The sequence below is a fragment of the Marmota flaviventris genome, chromosome 1 (genome assembly GCF_047511675.1).
Source record: "Marmota flaviventris isolate mMarFla1 chromosome 1, mMarFla1.hap1, whole genome shotgun sequence".
Classification (NCBI taxonomy): Eukaryota; Metazoa; Chordata; class Mammalia; order Rodentia; family Sciuridae; genus Marmota; species Marmota flaviventris.
In genome coordinates this window covers 81,201,899-81,222,166 of record NC_092498.1, presented here as the reverse complement: position 1 = coordinate 81,222,166, position 20,268 = coordinate 81,201,899, and the positions used below count along the sequence as shown (strand labels likewise).

The following is a 20,268-nucleotide window of genomic DNA, read 5'->3' as shown; positions in this document are numbered from 1 at the left end:
TTAAAGTCTGGGGCATAGGCAGAACATAAACCCACCCACCCAGGGTCCACTTTACAGAGGGACATTTGTATTACCACACTGGTTCTTAAAACATTGAACTAATTCCATACCAAGAGGTGCTAGCACTTCTAATTCCTCAATATGCACCAAGACATCCAGCTCATTTATATTTTTACTTATGTAAAATTTAATTAATTTACTACCACCCTGAGATCTTCTCTAGATCAACAATAAAGGCAAGGGGAGGGAGGAGGGAGAGTTGCCCTGAGACCTTCAGATGGATGAAACTGTGCTGTGGCTTCTTAGTATTTTTACTGTCACCCATTGTCCAAGTTTGTTTGGGCTGCTGCAACAAAAATAGTATAAACTAGGTGGCTTATAAACAATAAAAATTTATTTCTCACAGTTCTCAAGACTAAGAAATCCAAGATGAAAATTCTGGTAGATTTGGCATCTGGGGAGGGACTCTCTGGTTCATACATGGCAACTTCTCTCTGCGCTTTCACGTGGTGAAGAGGGTTAGCTAGCTCTCTGGGGCCTCTTTTATGAGGGCACCCCCATCTCCTGTTCACCTCCAAAGGCCCACCTCTTAATATCATCGCCTTGAAGATTAGGTTTCAACATACAAATTTCTGAATTACACAGACATTCAGACCATAGCTCCTTTGTATCTGATGAGAACCAATAATTGCTTTCCCCTCTTTCTTTCTGTGTACTAGTCATTGAACCCAAGAGTGTTCTGCCTCTTAACTGCAATACCTAGCCCTTTTCAAAATTTTATATTGAGATAGTGTCTCACTAAATTGCCTAGGTTCACCTTGATCTTGGAATCCTCCTACCCAGCCTTCTAAGTAGCTGGTATTACAGGTGTGTGCCATTATGCCTGACTGCTTTTATGTTCATTTAAGGGAAATGAACTGAACTAGGAATAGGGCAGCTCTTCATTTAATATATAAGTATGCCTAAATTTTGACTGATGGTTGTAAATTTTTAAGAACAAAGCAATGTCCTCCAGATGTAGTTTAGGCCTAGCTATCGTTCAGCTACAAAAAAATTAAAGCAATGAAGTTATTAGATTTTTTTAAAGATCATAATTATTTTGGAAATATTCTGAATAATGCCAGAGTTAAATGACATTTTATGTTTCTCTTACAAGAGACCCAAACAAATGAATCATAAACCTGATCATTATTTTCACTTAGAATAAAATGCATAAGCTGAAGATAATTTTATTTGAATATATTCTCTGGTGTTTTTTTCTCACATCACTGATTCTTTAGAGAAATGTCAAAGATCATGGGTTCAGATATGCATAAAGTTTAAATGAAAATTAATATTTACAAAACAAATTTAAACATTAAATATTTAAAAATTAATATTATAAAATGAGATAACATTTTTCCTAAAAGTACAGACCACCACCTATGTCTACAAACGGTAACTTAAACAAAATTTTGAGGTTTGCTTATTTGTTTTTTAAAGTCAAAGTTTACATTTACAATTGGACACAAGAATAAAAGTACTTCCAGCTATTTATGGAACTAATAGATGTACTTATATACACTGATAGTACAAATTGGCATTCACAATATTTTGAAAAGCAAAGCCAAACAAACAAATAAAACAAAGAGAAATTCTTTCTGTAGGACTCCAGATCCTGTACTAGTCATGATTTGCTCCTTAAGTGTGAAAATTTAAGCAAGCTAATATATAGGTCATCATAATAGGGCTTAATTTTCTCACAATGTTATATTTATGTCCACATAATTCAAGAAAAAAGCAACAACTGCAATACAAAAAAACTTTCAAATTTACTGAGTTATCAACCATAATTAGAAAAACACATGATGCTCCACATCACATATACACATATGAACTTGACAAAGAATACCCTAACATAAAAAAGCTGGGAAGACATAACGTAGCTATGGTAAAGTTGTTTACTCTTTACAATAGCACTGAATTGAATTGGAATGTTTTTCCAGTTAGCTTATTGTGTGTCTTTACAGTGTTTTCCTCAACAGTAGTGTGTTCAAACTTAAATTGACCAAATTCTTGGAAGCCTTGATGCCCTTTACAGACACAGCACCATGAATTACTGATGTATTTAGTTCTAGCATAAAATTATACAAGCTAGGAACAATTTTACCAGCAGAAAATATAACTTCATTATGGCTTCCACATCTCAAAAAATACTACTACTACTACAAATAAAATGTTTATTAGATGGCATTTCATAGCAAGATAATAAATAACACAATCTAAACCAAACTAACCACCTAGAAAGGCATGATTCAGTGAAGAATTGAAACAACTGCTCTTTTTCTTTGTATGCTGCTTTTGTCTGAACTTAGCTCCCGGATCTGATTTCTTAGCTGTCTTGAATCCTGTTCATTTCAGTTTGGCCTCCCATTACCTCAGCCTGGGATCTCTCCTGTAGACATGGTCTTCCTGTGTTCCAATATCTCTGCAGTCTGTTTATAGTGTGGCACGTAGATTGGGATGCTCCAGGAAGACGATCATCATATAATTTTGAGGTTAGAGTACCCCACACTAGCTTACTACCCAGCCTTGTAAGTAGCTGGTATTACAGGTGTGTGCCACTATGCCTGACTGCTTTTATGTTCATTTAAGGGAAATGAACTGAACTAGGAATAGGGCAGCCCTTCATTTAATATATGTTTAAATTTTGACTGATGGTTGTAAATTTTTAAGAACAAAGCAATGACCTCCAGATGTAGTTTAGGCCTAGCTATCGTTACTGGTAGTTTGAGAAAAATACATGGTTGAAATGAGGAATTTCCACTGAAGTTTTTTTTTCCTTTGAGATTTTGAGAATTCACTTTTGCTTCTTTGCAAAAAATTTCAGCATTGGTCTGTTTGGAAACTATTCCATGCCCTCTCTGATAGTCTGGGTGTTTGTGTCCTCCAAAATTTGTATGTTGAAACCTGATTACCACTCTATCAGGAGATGGGCCTTTACGAAGTGATTAGATCGTGAAAGTGGAGCCCTCTTGAACAGGATTAGTGTCCTTACAAGAGGCCCCAGAAAGATGTCTTGCCCTTTTTACTTTCAAGGGCACAGCTAGAAGTGTGTCCAGAATGCATGGACCAGGGAGCAGGCTCTCAGCAGGCACTGAATCTGCTGGCACTTCTGACCTTGGACTTCCAGCCTCTAGGAACTGTGAGAAATAAATTTCTATTGTTTATGCTATTTTGCCATAGTAGGCTGAACTAAGATAACCTCTGACTTTTGGATTCACTTATAATTAGTAGTAATAAATCCTCATATTACACATTACTATTAGGTGATTGATATGGTTTTGTTAACTTCTTAATAGATATAAGATATCATGAGGTATTGTTTTAGATGCAGAAAAATAAAATAACTTGGCCAAGGATGAATGGCTAGTAAGCACCTAAACCAGGAACCCAGCCAGCCTAATTCTCAGACTCCCCGTGGGGTACTCCCCATAGGGGAGTTAATGATCTCTGTCACAGTGCTTTGCTATCACCATGGAAAGCAACTCAGCATTCTAAACAGGTCTGTAGGCTCCTTCCTTTTTCTCCCCTCTTTCTCTCTGTTCCTTGGTTTCTTCCACTATTTCCACTTGAGATTACTCTCAGGTATCCAAATATGAATGATTTCATTAGCAGAGCCCAAGGCTTATGCTAATCTGCAAAACTTTTTAAAAAAGAATGGAAAATCAAGCCATAGATATTCTGCTACACAATTACAAGTTGGCTATGTGTATATTAAGCAGACATTATTCCTCCAGCAGTAAATACTGCAATACATTATTCAAATTCATTGAGGAACAAAATATTTCACATTTCGTGTAAGACATCTGAAGCCTCTGCACCCCTATGATTAAGATTTGAACTTGTAAATAATAAGCTATACTGAATAAGCTCCCCCCCCCCCATGATATTGAAGTCATCTTTAATGATGGCATTGTGAACCACTCCAAGGATACAGAAGTGTCAGGCTGGGCATCATAATTAATTGGTAGAGCATTTGCCTTGCCTAGATTCTGTACTCCCCTGCATACAGGCGTATATGCACACATACAAAGTAATGTTCTTTAGCATTGCTTCAACTTCCCTATTTATTAGAACAAATTTCTATGTCAAAAAGCTATGATAAAGTGATTTATCCCATCTTTTGTGATTGTCCTGTGTGGTTAAAATTTCTAGAAGTTAAAAAGCCAGATTGCTACTATATTAAAAAAAATTTAAACATATTTTCTTAATTTTCTAGTTGCATTATCCTTTTTTAAAAAATATTTTAGTTGTAGTTGGACACATACCTTTAATTTTTATGTGGCGCTGAGGATTGAACCCAATGCCCCACATGTGCTAGGCAAGCGCTCTACTGCTGAGCCACAACCCCAGCCCCGCACTATCCTTTTTTAAAAGAATATTTTAGTTGTCGATGGACACTTAATTAATTTATATGCAGTGCTAAAAATCAAACTCAGTACCTTGCACGTGCTAGGAAGCACTCTACCACTGAGCTACAACCCCAGCCCACATTATACTCTTTTATACATTATCTTCCTGTTGCCTCCAAATGTAAATTTTTCAGGTAACAGAAATATACACTTCTGTTTTTGACAGAAAATCTATTAACAAAATGTATTTTTTGTGGTCTTATTTGGCAGAGTGACATAAATTTAACCGCTCCTTGATTTAGTCATTGTTATGAACATACATTAAGTTGTAATATAACCATGATTTTAGGGCTTTGCCATATAAGCTCTTTACCCAATACACTATAATGGACCCTGATTCCTAGAGATTTAAAGACTCTAGTTCTTGGCCAGTGGACCAGTTTACTTCCTTTTGGCCAGATATCCCTCAGCTGTTCCCTGCCCGCCTTTGCTGTTTATCTGAGCGTTTGGAGATGTTGTTCACTAAAGTCACCAGTCTTCATTATGTCAGTTAGGTTCTTCATGAGATCTGCAAGGCTCACCCAAGAGGAAAAGAGTTTTTGCTTACAGACTATGTAGCATATATACACATGATCTACTTCTTAGTGCTTCTGAGAGCTTAAATAATATTTTAATGATTTTTTTGCTTTAGATCTTCCTACAATTTCCTAACATTTATTGCTGAAAATATTTAATAAAAAGTATCTCTAAATCAAAATTTAATTTCCATACATGTTCAAAGCAATGGTTACAAATTAACATGCAATTTGAAATGGTATTCTTTGGCGGTATGTTCAGAGAAATGGTGACCACATCTGAATACCAGGAATTATGAGGGATTACCAATGCATTTTCTAGTGAGAAGCATTTTACTTTTCAGTGTTCACTGTGATAAAAAGGTTGATAGTTCAAACAATTTATTGCTGCTTTATAGTATACATAATTAAATGAAACATGTTAAACTCAAGGGAATTTTTAATAGGTTACTTGCAATTGTTATTGCAGGCAACAACTTGTACATGATTTTTATTTCCAAATCCACAAAAAACAAATTTTATACAAATCAGCACTGTAAAAATGTCAATTACAGCCCCAGAGGCTTTGCTGGCAGAGTAATTGTCTAAATTCTAGGATATGGGAAACAAGGTTTTTTCCTGGATTCATCTTTTTTCTCTTTTTTTTTCCATTTTCTTTCTTCTTCTTCTGCTTTTTTTTTTTTTTTTTTACAAAAAAATTTACAAGTGAAATGTTACTACGAAACTTTTTATAAGGAATTTTTGCAAAACATTTACATTTTACCATCAACTATTTCTGTTTTAAAATCATTATGTAGATTTAATACCCTATGCTGCACATCAATGTGGGATGACAACTTAGTGACATGCATAAAAAAACACCACAAGGCATTAAAATGGAGACTTAAATACAAATATTGTTGCAATAAAACAGTTATAAAATTGAAAAATAGGACCTAAACATCATGCTTATCTAAGTTTGACAAATTAACTTTTTCTCCTAGATTACACACTTTTATTACTGCTCTCATGAGAGTGTGATAAATAATGACTTAACATCAAGTTCTAATGTAATCAGCAACACATACACAAACCTAACCAAAGAAAGTATACTGTAAGAAAAAACTATTCTAACACTGGAGTTCTACCATGATAAATACATAGCTTTGCACTGATAATTACAATAAAGAAAAGTTTTATAATGGTGGCAAAGGGAATGAACAGTGAAATGCCATTAAACAAGACTCTACTGCACATCTGTGCCCTATTACTTATAACAGCTATATCCCACTGAGTCAAATAAAGGACACTGAAATTTACGATTCTTATAGACAGAAAAGTGGACTCAGAATGTTATGCAGAACAGACTGTCAAAATATTTCTAATTTCAGTGGTGAAATGTGCACCTGCTAACACAAATTAATATATTTTATATGCTATAAAGCTATCCAGATTCAGTTTGATAAATTTATAATAGGTCTTATTGTTGATTAAAAATAACTTCCATCTCTGATGAACATACATGGGTTTGCATTAAAACTGGTTCATGGAATAATGATTCAGAGTACTCATACTTGGTATTAACAACAACAAAAAGTGTCACTCGGAGGAAACATGATTAAAACATTAAGAAAGTTTCTTTGCATAAAAAAATTTATAGCACTGATTGTGTAGCATAATGATAGATAAAATATATATTTGATGTTTCAGCTCCTATATAATAAAATTAAAATGAACACTACCAAATGCTCCTCTGTACCAAACAAAACAACAAACTGATTCTGATGTCTTAAAGCCAGATACATCAGTTGTTAAGAGTACATTAAATAAAATATACAAAACAATTTACAAAATCCAACTAAAATTTAAAGACTTTGTTACAAGTCTACAAAAGCTTTAAGAAACTTGAAATTTATAACCACAGTGTAAAAATTTTTTTTTCCTTTAATCTCAAAGCTTTTTTATACAAACTGAAAGCACAAAAGACCTTCAGTTTTATATAACGCTACAAAGGGCTGGCCTAAAGTGTACATAGTGTAAACAGTGATCATTACAGTATTTCTCCTTCATCAAAAATACAAGAAACATCACAATTTTGGAAGAGAATTCACATGAGTAGTACTTTTCCTGAAATAATAGAGAATGCACAAGAAAACATGTACCTATATTCAAACAGTCCCCAAACCAATGATGTTAATAAACCAAGCAGGTAAAAACTTTAGTTTTTAAATGGTCAATGTTATTTTTGATTCTGTGTAAATAATTTTAAAAACGGTAAGCATCTTACTAATGCTTAAGCTATCAGAATAATCCAATTTTTTTCATATGAAACTTTTGGCCATCTTTCCTAATAAGACCCCTTTCTATAAGATCCTTGCATAAACGATGAAATATGTTTTTCTTTAGTCACTATTTGACTGTAATGTATTCTGATTCTTCAAAAATAATTTCTGCTTCATAATATATCTCTTATATATTTATTAGGCTGTGTAGACTTTTAGGAAAAATTCAGTTATTGACATAATATGAAGACATTACTGTGATATAAATTCCTAATTAACCTTCTAGCACAGTACTCAAAATAAAATGGGAATGGCCAATTTTTAGTAAAGGAAAACAAAAAATTATAATGTAGTTAAAAAATAATTTTCTGCTGACTTTGAAAAAAGTGTGATAATTCTTTCTTTGGCTACCAAGTCAAAGCATAAAGAATTCTGCACATTGTCAACATAACTCATATTTACAGAATATGAAACTACAAAATGATTTATAATCTATGCAAATATGTCCAATATAAACATTTAAAATGAAATTTTGTGGTTCAACCTAGGGTTAGGAATGTAATCAATCCTAACTTTAAAACAATGCACATTAAGTTGCTTCATTTTATTTTTCTGAAGCTATTATGAGTTGTTTAATCATTTTCTTCCCAGCATTTTCCTAAGGTTTCAACCTAAAATTTAACCTAAGATTTAGCTCTAAGTTCCTCTGTGTCTCCAAAATGGAGAAAGTAATTGGATTTCACTGATTGTCTGCATACACACTACTATAATGTAGTGGTAATAAAGATCTGAGATACATCTCAGATTACTGTTTTGGAACTTAATCTAATTCAACTTTTGAAGGATTTCTAACATTTAGAAAAGACGGCCAAAACTATTTTGAATTGATTTTCCAAAAATCAAGCTAAGGAAATATAATATTATCTCTATCATCAATTAACTATGTGTTTTCTGTGCTATAGAGAAAGAGGAAAAAAAAATCACGTAAATTATTACTGCCTGAATTTATAACAAAGTACTTTCAAAGAAAAAAAGTCCAATTAAGGTCCAGCCTGCAAACTACTGAGGTCTGTCTTTTTAAACATATTAATACATGATCTTTGAGAGGGGAGGATTCTGTTTAAAGGTTATGTGATACATATTTCCAAATAACTACAACTTATAGTATGGAGGAAATACTTTTCTACCTGTTTCCAGTATATTAGTTTGTTTTTGTATTTTTAAAAATTCAACACTTTATGTGTTGAACCAAAACCCTGGAATACTTAAAGAAGCCAAGAATAAAAACATGATTTCCTACTCTGTAATCCACTTGACCAGCCCATTTCCAGATTTTCAAAGGTGTGTAAACTTAAGTGCAGCACTAGAGGTCTCTGTTATAAATATCTTTTCAGAATTCTTCCATGTTGGTTGAAACATTGGGTGTTGCTGGATTCGAATCTTGAGAAATGGCTGCAACTGTGACAATTCTTGGGGAGCCAAGCACCTCTGTAACAGATGAGTCCAGTTCTCCCGAGGTAACAATGGCAAGAGCTGTCCCGCCTCCTTTCTTATTCTGGTGCGTTTTGACATGTTTGGAGAGATGATCGCTCCTCATAAACCTTTTAGAACATTCTGGGCATTCAAATCTTTTTTCACCTATAAGGAAAAACAGTAAATGAAGTTATATACATTTAACTTAAATAAAACTGTAATTTTCAATAATTTCTCTTCTGGTCATACCATACTTTTTCTATGGTATGATTTTTTTTTTTTTTTTTTGTATAGTTTACTTAGAAGCACAATGTTTTCTGTTTTTATTTTAAAATGCCATCAAACAAGTCCTACAGGAGAAAAATCAGTGAGTGAGAAAACGATACTTAAGTTAAAGTCTTGGTTCTACTATGAACTAAATAAAAGCTGAACAATAAAAGCTGAACAAGTGAAAAAACTACTTTGGGTCTCAGTTTCCCCAACCAGAAGAATGCTTCTAATAGATGATCATGTCTACTCATCTTTAAAACTGTTACTTGGGTTTCAGTTTTAATCCCAAGGCATGAAATATTTTAGAACTATTTTAAATAAAGTAAGCCAGGAATTTAGTATTGTACTGAGTTTTTCACAAGGTAAAAATGGGAAGCAAGAACATGCTGAATTTCAAATTAAATAAAGCTTTTAGGTTTCACAGAAAAATAATATTACTTTCTATTATACAAAGGGATCTTCATGCACTTATACAAACATACGGTCTTCAAAATGTAAGACAGTCCTAGTAGAACTACTTCAGTTCTCTGGAATAAAAACAATTAACTATAAAAAAAAAAAAAAAAGGTCATCTTATTTTTGTGTAAAATGGACAAGGAATATTAAAAATATGGTTAACTGGTATATTCTGATATCTAAAATGGGTGACTATTAGCTTCTAAAATTGTTAGTTAATAAAACAAAGTGATGTTTTTCCAGTCTGTCAGAACTTGGATAATAAGAAAGTTCAGTTCAGCTGATTTCATTTTATGGATCTACTTTTGACATACCAAGACAAAATCTATAAGCTCAAGTTTGTCCACATCAGATATTTTCCCGTTATATGTTTGCATTTACTTTTTTGAAATAGTAAACAATTAAACGCCTTAGATGAATTCTTAAAAGATATTCAAACTAAAAGGCAGTAAAGGGATATGAATATTACAAATACAGATGACATTTAGGTAAGGGTGAAAATATTAAATGCAGTTCAGGCTCAATCTTGAACTCCTTTACCTTTTCAATGTTCTTATTTTTCTTTAAAAGAAAAATAACTGTTCTGGGCACACTGGTACAGCCTGTAATCAATCTAGCTACTTGGTAGGTTGAGGCAGAAGGACTACAAATTTGAGGCCAGCCTAGGCAACTTAGTGAAACCTTGTCTCAACATTAAAAGATAAAAAGGGCTGAGGGGGTATAACTCAGTGGTAGTGTGCCACAGAGTACCACCACCATGAGAGAGGGACGGAGAGGGAAAGGAGTAGAGAAATTTAAAAGAAAAAAAATCTGTTAACAAGATTTAAAACTGGAAAAATTGTCAGCATCTGATTTTATATTTTATTTTATACATGAAAAAGTTGAGTTTCAGAAATTAATTTGCTTGAGAGTCATGCCAGGTATTAGATTTACAGTCTGAATTCTTTATGCTATTCTACCAGAGTGCAACTAAAGACTGATGTTATTTTATAGCAACAAAGGCTGTGAATTATCAAAATCAGATGGTGATAGCCTAAAGACATGGAATCATTCATAAGTACATAGCTGGAGATCAACCTGTACATAGTGGCCATTTAACAAATATGTATTAACTATGATATTCATAAACTCAGTAATTTTTCAATAACAATCTGTAGATTATCTACAACATGCCAGGCATTGCTGATATGAAAAATAAACAAGTGAGCCTCTCACTTTAAGGAAGCTTCCTTTCTCTTGAGAGTTACTTGTAACCATGTAGAGCTATCAGTCCCAAAGAAATTCTAGCGCTCAGATACTCAGTGGCAAATGGTAAGATAAAAGGGAAATAATGGTGATGTGGTTTGTGTTAGGATTTCCCATCTACTCAGTGGTGTGGGCATCCAGTTAATCTTAAGCAAGAAAAGTTTCCTAGAATCTCATATGTGCAAATTATGTTGTATAATTCTTTTCATTAAGGGAATGACTCATTTCAGTTTATTAACCTTTTCCACAGAGAAGTAAGTTGTTTTGTCAGACAATTTCTAAATTTCCCACCCTCAGCAAACATTATCAGTATACTTTAACTCAAGGACATACAGTGCTTATACTAAGTATATATGATATTTTTTTAATAATTACTTTTATAATTATTAACAATATATGATTACTTTTTATAATTAATGCATCTAATTATCAAAACTGTTGGTACTGGTTACTATGGTAGAGAGAATGATCCTATAAAGACATCCAATCCCTGAAACCTATAAATGTGTTACACGGTAAAAGAGACTTTGCAGATGTAACTAAGCTTATAGAACTAATATAGGGGGAGTGTTCTGAATTATCTAAGTTGGCTGGTCACATGAGCTGGTCAAAGCAGAGGACTTACTTTACCTGGTGTCAGAGAGATTAAAAGTGTGAGAGGGACCTGACCTGAGTAACTGGATGGGGTCACATGTCAAGAATGCAAAAAAAATATGGGTAGTCTGCCTCTAAAAGCAAACACTGGGAGCCCAGTTGACAAGCAGCAAGGAAAAAGGGACCTTAGTCCTACCACTGCAAAAAGCTGAATTTAACTGCCAAGTGGAATGAGTTTGGAGCAGATACTTTCCTAGAGTCTTCATGAAAGAATGTTGCCCTGCTGACACCTGGATTCTGGTTCTGTGAGATGCTGAGAAGGGCCATCAACTGAGCCCACTCAGACTTCTGACCTAAAGAAACTGAGATAATAAAGCATGCTATTTTAAGCTGGTATATGTGTGATGTTTTCTTCAACTCTTCTTTATAAAAACAAATGCAGAATTTTGCCAAATATTTACTTGTATTTAAGTAATAATGATTTTTTTCTTTCATTAGTAATTATACTACCTGATTTTCAAATGTTCAAACATTTTTTAATTCCTGGATTAAACTTTGCTTAGTTATGATAGCCTATCTTGTTTACATATTGCTGAATTTAGTTTGTCAACATTTTGTTGAGAATTTTGACACCTAAACTTTTGATATTGGTCTGCAGTGTTCTCCTTCTTACCTTGTGAAGTCTTTGGTTTTGCTAGGTCACTGTGGGCCTTGCACAGTGAGTTGTACAGTATTTCCTCATAAATTTTCAGAGACTGTGTAGAACTGATATTTCTTTCTTAAGTGATATAATTGGACAATCAAATCATCTGGGCCCTGGGTTTTCTTTGTTCAAAGTTTTAAAGTACATATCCAATTTCTTAACAAATATTGAACTATTCATGTTTATCTATTTCTTGTTGAACAAGTATTTGTAGTTTGTGTCTTTTAAGGAGTTGATTCTCAAATTTAGAAAGCAGAGTTATGCTCAGCACTCCTTTATTACTCATTTAATGTTTACTGGGTCTTTAGTAATGTTGGTAAATTTTCTTGACAGTCTACCTAAAAAGACTTACTAGTTTTATCTCTTTTTAAAAAATTGATTTAAAAAAATGACACTGGAATGCATTACAATTCTTATTACACGTATACACAGTACAATTTTTCATATCTCTGGTTGTATATAAAGTATGTTGTACCAATTTGTGTCTTCATACATGTACTTTGGATAATGATGTCTATCCATTCCACCTTTGGTTTGATTAAATTTCTCTATTTTTTTCTATTTTCAATTTATTTCTGCTTTTTATTATTTCCTAACTTCTTATTTTGGATTTAATTTGCTCACGTTCTAGTTTCCTACAATGAAAGCTTATTAGTTTACTGACTGAAGGCATTCGGCATTCCTTTTTTTTTTTTTAATAGGAGGATTTAATGGTATAAATCCACTCTAAGCATCACTTTACCTGAATCCTACACATTTTTTTTGTTTTTGTTTTTGGTACCAGTGACTGAATTCAGGGGCATGTAACCACTGAGTCACATCCCCAGCCCATTTAAAACTTTATTTTAGAGACAAGGTCTCACTGGGTTGCTTAGGGCTTCACTAAGTTACTGAAGCTGGCTTTGACCTTTCAATCCTCCTACCTCAGCTTCCCGAACCACTGGGATTATAGGTATGTGGCACTGCACCCGGCCTGTAAGTCTTAGTATTTGTATTTTCATTCAGTTGAAAAAAAATTACTAATTTCCCTAGAGACTTCCTCTTGATCCATCAGTTAATCAGAAATGTGTGATTTAATTTCCAAACATTGGGGATTTTCCAGATATTTTTATTTGATTTGTAGTTTAATTCACTGATGATGAGAATATACTTTGAATGATATTTGTTCTTTTTAACTTGTTAAGGTGTGTTCATAGCACAGAACATGATCTCTCTTTGTGTTACATGCACCTTAGTGCTTGCTCTTCCACTGAGCTACATCCATAGCTCTTTTTACTTATTTTGAGACAGATTCTGGCTAAATTGCTCAGACTAGGATTAAACTTGTGAACTGCCTCAACCTTCCAAGTATCTGGGATTACTACAAGTATGTGGCTCCATGTTGGGCTTCATCTACACTTGAATAAAATGTGAACTTTGCTGGAATAAGATTTAAAAGTGAGTTTTTGAGTGTAATTAGTTGGTTCATTAAAAAAAAAAAAAAAAAGGCCATCTGATAGTTAGGTGCAGTGGTGCATGACCGTAATCCCAGTTACTTGACAGACTGAGGCAGGAAAAGTTGAGGCCAGTCTCAGTCATTTAGCGAGACCCTGTCTTAAAATAAAAATAACAAGGACTAGTGATGTGGTTCTGTGGTAAAGCATCCCTGGATTCAATCACCAGTGGGGCCTTCCTCTAAAATAAAACAAAAAAAAGTCATCTTGACAATTTTAATTAGTATGTTTAAACCATATAATTATTGATTTGACTAGAATTAAGTCTATCACCTTATTATCTGTTTTCTGTTCGTTTTTCATTTTCCTTTCCCCTTTCCTTTTTATTTTGGATTTTAACAAACATTTTTTAGTTGTTGATGTACCTTTATTTTATTTACTTCTTTATATGTGGTGCTGAGAATTGAACCCAGTGCTTCACACATGTAAGGCAAGTGCTCTACTGCTAAGCTACAACTCCAGCCCCATATTTTGTATTATTTTAATAGTTAGTATTCTAATTTAATTTATAGAATTATCTAATTCTATAATATATCATATTTTATAGGAGTTACATTTAATTTTTATTATTTATTCTTCCTTCTAGTTTCTCTCTAGCAATATTTATTTTTGCCATGAAGAACTTCCTTAGCATTTCTTTTGGAGCAAATTTGATGCCAAAAACTTTTTAAGTCTTCCTTCATCTGAAAATAACTTTACTTGGCTTTTGTTACTCAGGATATTTCCACTGGATATAAAATATTGAACTGACAGATCTTTTCTTTTTCAGGCCTCCAAAGTTTCTGAGGAGAAATCTGCCATCATTCAAATTTTTGTTCCCCCATATGTAAAATGTGTTATTTTCCTTTGGCTCCTTTTAAGATTTTTTCCTTTAATTTTCTTTTCTTACTTCTCTCTCAAGATACAGGAGTTTCTTCAGTAGTGTCTTCTGTTGGATGTGGCAGTGCACACCTAAAATCTCAGTAACTAGGGACGCTAAGGCAAGAAGGATCACAAGTTCAAAGCCAGCTTCAGCAACTTAGTAGGTTCCTAAGCAATTAAGCAAGACCCTGTCTCAAACAAACAAACAGGCTGGATTTGTACAGCCTCTATAGGTTTGATTCCTGGTACCAAAAAAAAAAAAAAAACAAAGGCCAGTTGTGCAGTTATGTTTTTTGCCTATACCTATGCAGCACCCACAGGATCAGAAACACTGGTGAAAAACACCTCTGAAACTCACCCATATTATGCACTGTTTTACAAGTTTGGTTTCACTCCTCAGTTGCCAGTTATTGTTTAATTTTCACTATTGTCATTCAGATGCTCAAGAAAACAGACTAATGCCCCAGAGTTTTTAGTGTAATCAAATGGCACTGACAGGCTGCAGACAGCTTGATCCATTGTGGCTGACAGTGAACTAAAAGACAACAGTTTGGACCATTTCACTAACTTCTGAGGCATCTATATAAACAATACTGGGGGAAATTTCAGTGGAAGTGATGGAGTTCTTATTTTTGATCCAATTTTCTTTTTTTTTTTTAAGTTTTAAAATAAACATTAGGTATGCATGTGCCAAACACATTAGTGTGAAATAACCATTTTTTTTTTCAAATCACAGAACTTAAAATTAAATTCATAAAATCAAAGATGTTTCTTAAAAAGTGAAAGTTCTCTAATAGTATAGTAAGTGTGCAAGATAACTACAATAAAATATTCATAAAAGTAAACTACATTAACATATGAACACATTAAATATATACATCTATACAACATATGTATTATAGACAATGTGACTTGGTCACATTGTTGTACTATTTTCCAATTAACAGGAAAATTAACGGTAAATTTGAAGGTTAAGAAAAAACAAGTTAAATATTTACTACAACAAAAATAGAAAAGGAAGTTATCAACAAAATGATGGTGTCACACTTTTGCAAATGAAAACAGAGATTATCAAAGAAGAGATGTTATAGAAGAGAGCCAATCTATCTTCTGAGGAAACCTGTAAGAAGAGTCTGGGACTCAAAATGGTGAGAAGGAAACAAAGAGTATAAAACAGAAAAAGTCTATACATGGAATATAAGTCCTACTATCAATTTTTGGATAAATAAAAATTGGAGCAAAATATTTGAGGATCTGTATGTATCTAAAGAAACATTACTTGGGTTTGGGTTATATTATTGAACTTTGCTAATTAGACATCTTCCAGTGTTGATACAGTGCCCCACGCAAGAGGCTTACAATGAAAGTGACCAGCCTATAATAAAGTTTTCATAATCTTTCACTTAAACATATTCTTTAATTATCATGATTAACTTGAATAAAAAAGAAGTTTCACTGTACAATTCAGAAAAAGCCAGATAGAGACAAAAAACTATATTGAATGACATATGAAAAACTCAAGATATTTACAGCAAGCACCTGCATTGCATCCATCTTATGAAAACAGCAAGCAGTAAAAAAATTAAAAATAAAAAAAAACATGAACAATAAAAGACATTGTTGGAAATGAAAAAAACAATTCAATAGAAATATATGACAGAGTAAAGAATGTCACAGAAAATAAAAGAACAAAGAGACATAAAATAAATAAAAATAAAGCAAAGGCATTGTATATATCTACAACTAAAAAAAATTGGTAAGACATAATTACATTGGGTATCCACCTCATAAAATGACATGAGAAAGGCATTAACCTCTGATATTCTTTCCAACAATTCATAATCTAATTCAATCTAATAATTTAGTCTCATCATGAGAAAACATTAGATAAACCCAAATTAGGGCACATCTTACAAGATACCTAACCTAGTGTTTGTCAAAGTGTAATGACAATAAAAGATAAGAAAAGAACTTGGAAATCCCAAATATTGCAAGAGACTAAGGCGCCATGACAAATAAATACAATGTGTTATTCTAGATTTAAACGTAGAGAAGTGTATTTGTGGCAAAGTCTGTAGTTTAACTAACAGTATGGTGATAATTTCTTAGTTTTCATAAGTCACTGTGGTTAATAAGAAGTTAGCATCAAGGGAACTTTCATAAAGAATACATAAAAACTTCACATATCTTTTCAACTTTATTAAGCATAAAATTATTCCAAAATAAAAAGTAACAAAGTTGTAGGGGAAAAAAAAAAAAAATCACATCACCTTAAAAAAAAAAAAAAAAAAAAAGAGAGAATGACAATGGATTTTTAATTGGTAAAACAGAAGAAAAGGACAACAGAGTAATGCAATTAATGTTTTAAGGGAATATGATTTTGAATCTAGAACACTATATTAGTCAAATTAAGTGGAAAAGCAAAATAAAGAAGTTTTCAGACAAAATCACTATCCCTTTCTTTTCTTGATTAGGAAGCATTTCAGAATATTTTTCCAGCAATGAAAGGAGTAAACCAAGAAAAATGATGAGATCTTTGGAACCAATATGAGATCTAAACCATACAGCAGGCAAGAAAGATCTCATGATTACAGCTGTGCTGCACTCCGACACAATCAGTCCATGTCCAATCAGAAACATGGAATCTCCAGAATATAGAGAAAATGAATGAAGTTGGTTCTATTCTTGAAAACTTGAAATAATTGCAAAAGTGATAAAGTTAGGTAATACAAAAAAAAAAAAGTAGAAACTTGCCAGAGAAACTAAAAACAATATGAAGAAAACAATAACAGTACATATATGATCATAATGTAATTATTAAATAATTTTCAACTTTAAAAAATTAAGCTATTAAAAACAGATTAGCATTTATTGATGAAAATATAAGCATTTTAAACCTCAAGAGAAAGAGAGGGTAACCTTTTAGGTGAGTGAAATTAAGAGGATAAAAAAAATGAAGAACAGACATGTAATATCTATATTATAGAGGGGTAAATCAAGAGATAATGTGTGGCCTATATAAAGTTTGAAAAGATAATCTTCTAGCTGGGTGTGGTGGTGAATAACCATAATCTCAGCTACTTGGCAGGTTGAAGCAAGAGGATCACAAGCCTGGGGCTAGCTGTAGCAATTTAGCAAGACCCTGTATCAAAATAAAAAGTGGGACGCAGCTCAGTGGTAAAGCACCCCTGGGTTCAATCTCTAGTACAACAACAAGGAGGAGGAGGAAAAAGAATAATTAATGAAATGAAGAAGAATGTAACTTAAAAAAACAATCTTTTAAAAATATTTGCAGTGCTAGAGATCGAAATCCAGGCAAATATAAGCTCCTTTATAGGATTTGATTTTTAAACACTACATGCATGTATCATTTTGAAGACCTTTACATTCTTCCCCCAAACAAATACATCATTCACTATATTCAGCAGTGACTAAAAATAACTCATTTATTCATTCATAGTAATTCAATGTGTTTCTACTGATAGTAGTGGTTAAACACTGAATAAAATGGTTCTTGCCCTGGATGGTCAAGGCTTTCAACTTAACACTCAACAGTTATTCCAAAAGGTATTTTCTCTCTCTCTCTCTCTCTCTCTCACACACACAAACACACACACACACACACACACACACTTTTTTTGTTGTTGGTTTGTTTTTTGGTGGTGTTGGGCTCAAACCCAGGGCCTCACACATGCTAGGCAAAAGGATGTACCACTGAGCCACATCTACAACTTCTTCATTTTGTTTTCAACAAACTCAGTAAACATGTAGAAGTTATTATGTTAAAATCTTTTTAAAAAGTAACATTTGTAAGTATGCTGATATTGAGTTTACTATTTGTGTTACTATGTTTTATTTTTTTCATGGTGCTGGTGATAGGGCCTTGTACATGACAGGTAAATGCTCTACCATCAAGCTATATTCCTAGTCCCTAACAAATTTTAATTAAACAATTTTGGGGGGCTGTGGCTCACTGGAAGAGCACTTGCCTAGCATGTGTGAAGCACTGGGTTTGATCCTCAGCACCACATAAAATAATAAATAAATAAAACAAAGGTATTGTGTCCATCTGCAACTACAAAATTTTTTTAAAAAAAGCAATTTTGGATAGGGTGTATTTAAGACATTTGTATCAATAAACATGCATAATGTATATTTGATTCTCAATTATCAAGCTAGTAGATGATGATGATGGCATGAATCATATTTTTTTAAAAAGAGATGGCCTAAACAATTGTTAATATTTAACTTGAAAGCATATGTACACGTAAATCCTTTAGTAAACCTGTCTTGTATATCTGTGTGAATGTAGATGTGTGGCACATCAGGATTTTATAAACACATTATCTTTTTGGACAAAATGATGCAATCACAGTGTGAGATTCCACATCAAAGTTGTAATTTTTCTTAACTTCCTTAAACTTTCTTACTGCTATTCCAGGGTGGAAATACAACATTCCTCTTCTATAGACATAAATAGCAGATAATTTTCCCACAAAAGATATAACATTATTAAGGAATTAATTTTAATCACATCATAGTTGACAATATCAAGGGTGAGTTGGCATTAAAAACCTCATAAAATACAGGAAGGTATAAAAACTTTTATAAAAAACTTATAACTCACTGCTTTAGTACTAAGTCCTCCAGGGATTGAGCCAATAAACTAATACTCATTGTTGTTACTACTATGTGTGCATGTCAAATCAGATAATTTTGCATTTAACATTTTTTCTTTTCTGAGACTGTACAAAGGAGCTAATTTCTATCTCATAGAGTTGCTGCTATAATCAACATATTCAAAATATCTAATAAATGGTAATTGATTAAAAAAAAAAGTTAGTTCTAAGCCAGTCATGGGGACATGCCTCTAATCTCAGTTGACTCAGGAGGCTGAGGGAGAAGGATCACAAGTTAGAGGCCAGCCTCAGCAACTTGTCTTAAAATAAAAAAAGGACTGATGTAGCTCAGTGGTAGAGTGCTCCTGGGTTCAATCCCCAGCTCCCTGCCATGAAAAGAAAAAGAGTCAGTTGTCTTCCTTTTGTTCCACATATACTTGGTATAAGTTAAGGTTAATTCAATAATTTACTTAAACTAATTTGTTCAGCAGTTAAATACTGATATATGACAGGCATGTTCTAAATAGAGTGGGTGAATGTTCTGAGAGACAGAGACAGAGAGACAGAGAGAGAGAGAGAGAGAGAGAGACAGACAGACAGACAGACGTAGGGGGACTGCTTTCCCAGATGTCAAGACCTAATATAAACCTATGATAATTATTACAGATCAATAGAGAAAGAATGAGTAGACAATAAATGACTTCCTAGTTGGGCATAGTGGCACATCCTGTAATTCTAGTGACTTAGGAGGTTGTAAGGCAGGAGAAGCAAGAGTCTGAAGTTAGCCTCCAGCAACTTAGCAACTCTATCTCAAAATAAAAAAATGAAACGGCTAGGGATATACTTCAGTACCCCTAGGTTCAGTCCCAGTATGCCCGCCCCCCAAAAAAGGAATTACTTTCCATACGGAAGAGAAATAAAATTGCAGCCCTGATTCATTTGATCATCCAAAAAAAAAAAAAGAACTGATTGAACAAACCAAAAACCTTGACTGTTAAAAAGCCAAATTAATAAAAAGAAAACTAAAGCCATTAAAAGAAAATGTTTGAATAAACTTTAAAAAATCCTGGGAAAGAAGAAAATGTCATAAACAAAAAGCAAAAAACAAAAGATTTATATCTAACTAAATAAAACTATAGAACTTCTGCATGACAAAGTACAGCACAATAAAAAAATTGTTTGAAATATAGAATCTGCAACATATAATATGAATAAGAAAAAAGAAAACAATTCAAAAGACAAATGAGGAAAAGAAAAATGAACAGAAAAAAAATATATAAATGACCCACACACATATGAAAAGATGATTGATCTCACTGATAAT

The 20,268-nt window shown here is 33.0% G+C and overlaps 1 protein-coding gene across 1 annotated transcript in view; it reads right to left on the bottom strand.

The window, feature by feature from the left end:
- Positions 1-5,333: 5,333 nt before the first annotated feature.
- The window catches only part of Sp4 (Sp4 transcription factor), a 56,139-nt gene continuing 41,204 nt past the window's right edge, over positions 5,334-20,268 (bottom strand). The window contains exon 6 of the mRNA XM_027932758.2: positions 5,334-8,868. Within this exon, the coding sequence (XP_027788559.1) occupies positions 8,621-8,868 (248 nt within the window). The 3' untranslated portion in view covers positions 5,334-8,620. The remainder of the gene's footprint in view (positions 8,869-20,268) is intronic.